The 2,504-nt window shown below is 38.5% G+C and overlaps 1 gene segment (V, D, J or C); it reads left to right on the plus strand.

Annotated features, from left to right (window-relative positions):
* Positions 1–1,514: 1,514 nt before the first annotated feature.
* On the plus strand, positions 1,515–2,130 carry LOC103741416. The segment is given in 2 exon segments: positions 1,515–1,563; positions 1,808–2,130. Coding segments are annotated over 2 exon segments (372 nt in total).
* Positions 2,131–2,504: the final 374 nt, after the last annotated feature.

Below are 2,504 nucleotides of genomic sequence, written 5' to 3' on the forward strand. Positions count from 1 at the left end.
TGTAGTTAAAGGAGACAACCAGCTATTTTTCTAAAATGATGGATAAATTTGTTTTCTCCCCATATATAGAAGCTTTTGAGAGGGAATTGACACTGATTCTTACCACTCCAACAGTTATCAAAATACCTGAAAGCAAATCCTGAATCCATCACTCTAGAGGCCAGCCTTGGAAGACAAAAGAAAAATGAGGAAGAACCCAATACAGGGATGATTTTGGAAGCCCTTGTCAAGAAATTCCAACAGGCTCTCATATGAACATTTGAAAATTGCCCTGTTCTGACTTTTATCTAGTTCTCTAGCTAGAACTTGTAATGCTCATTACTCTTGCCTTTTCTTCTCCTTCACATCTCCTAGTCATGATTCAAGGACGTTCTTTTCCCCCTGGAGATAAGAGTTATGCAATTTGGGCGTCTTTTAGATAGTCCCACTGAAGGGGTACTCCAATTGCCTCACTCTGCATCCCTGTTCAGCATGGAAGAAGCCAGAGCGGTCTGCATCCCTATTCCTTACTGGCAATTTCGGTAACCCCTTCAGAGGATGGTATGATAAGAATAGGAGGTAGGAATTGGCTAGGCAGTTAGGGTAAAAAGACCCCAAAGAAAAGTAGCTTGTTTCTTGGCTAAAAGTCCTTGGGCCTTTTAGCAACATACTCTGTTCTAAAGGCAAAAAATATTGAAAGTATTTGGTAGCTTGTATCTAATCCTTAAAAGAGTTTATGGTTACCTCTTGAGAGGGGGAAATGTTACAGTAGCCAAAAGCCTAATATAATCAATCAAAAAGAAGAAAGACTACATGAAGTTATCAGAAAAAAGAGATGGGGAGATACTGGAGGAGTTAAAGGGGAAGGAGTGTGCATGGATTTGATCAAAACACCTTCTATGTATGTATGAAATTCTCAATAAATTATTTATTTATAAAAAATAAAATAATTAAAAAACTAATAAAAAAGAAGTGATTGAGCAAGAGCAAGATTTGTGTTCCAGGCTCATGACTCTCAGATTCACAGCTCCTGATGATGAGATTTCTAGATTTGGCTTAAAGGCCACATAGCATCATCAATTCCCCCGTCCTCTGTAATCAGACTAAGACATGTCTTTATAAAATTTAGTTGTGTTCTCTATTTACCAAGAATCACAATGTGAAATGCATTATTGTTTGAAAATCACAATATCATTCAGAGACCAAAGGGTTCCTGAAATAGTTCCCATAGTTTTAACTGGAGTTTCTACAGTGCACTCTTCTGTACAGCACCCCAAAAAGACTAGACGGTAGAGATTCAACAGAACAGGCTGCACAAGTCCTTAAAGTATACTTGGTACACTCCAGCAGAGTCTTTGTTAACCCCAGTGACCAATGAGAAAAACAAATGAAGGTGCCCCTTTGAGGACCAACCAATACATTTTTGAGCTGATTTGCATGTTCAGTAATTGTATGATGGTTCAGGTTGCTCAAAGCGTTTTTAAATGCAGCTTGTCAGTATCTTAAGAAGCAGTCTCTACTTTGGCTCTTTAGAGATGGATTCACTGACTCTCTTGCTTGGGGTGATACTGTTTTGGGTTCCAGGTGAGAAAATGTAGAAAAGAGTTGGCTCATTCCCTGAAAATATTGCTGTTTTCCATATTTAATCTCTTGATAATTTCAATTATGGGATTTGTAATTCATTTTAAGTTTCTCACTTCTCTTTTATTTCCTAGTGACTCACAGTGATGCCTCTGACTCTTGTTACAGGTGTCATGTTTAATTGTCCTACACTGGGGCGGTCTCAATATGTCTGTAAAGGTAGTTTTTGTGTGTTTTATCATTCCAGGCTCCACTGGGGGCATTGTGCTGACCCAGTCTCCAGCTTCCTCAGCTGTTTCTCTAGGACAGAAAGTCACCATCTCCTGCCAGGCCAGTCAGAGTGTCAATTTTATTGGCATAAATATGATGCACTGGTATCAACAGAAACCAGGACAACCTCCCAAACTCCTGATCTATGCAGCATCTAATGTAGCACCTGGGGTCACTGCCAGATTCAGTGGCAGTGGGTCTGGGACAGATTTCACCCTCACCATTAATCCTGTCGAGGACGATGATGCTGCAATCTATCACTGGCAACAGAATAAGGAGTTTCCTCCCACAGTGCTCTAAGTCTAAAAAAAAAACCTCCTAGGTTCGATCACTCAGATGTCACTTCCCTCAAGAACACCTCAACTATGGTTCTCTAGAAGTCCTGTGTGAAAAAGAAGTGAAACTATAAACCAGAAAAAACTTGAAATGATAATGTGTGTTTGTTTCACTTTGAAAACTAATTAAGTGAATTACTACATAATTTCATTCATGCTACTGCTTCTTAAAGCAATTATCTTAGATTCAATCTTTTCCTCACTTATTTAAAGTAAAATGAATTTTAAACATTTAAGATTTTTAGCTTATATTCAACAACAAAAAAAGCTCTAGTCATTACACCAATTCCTTGAGATTAAACGACACACTCCTGGATGATGAATTGGTCAAAGAAGACA

The sequence above is a fragment of the Nannospalax galili genome, unplaced genomic scaffold (genome assembly GCF_000622305.1).
Source record: "Nannospalax galili isolate Female #2095 unplaced genomic scaffold, S.galili_v1.0 scaffold1460, whole genome shotgun sequence".
Lineage (NCBI taxonomy): Eukaryota > Metazoa > Chordata > Mammalia > Rodentia > Spalacidae > Nannospalax > Nannospalax galili.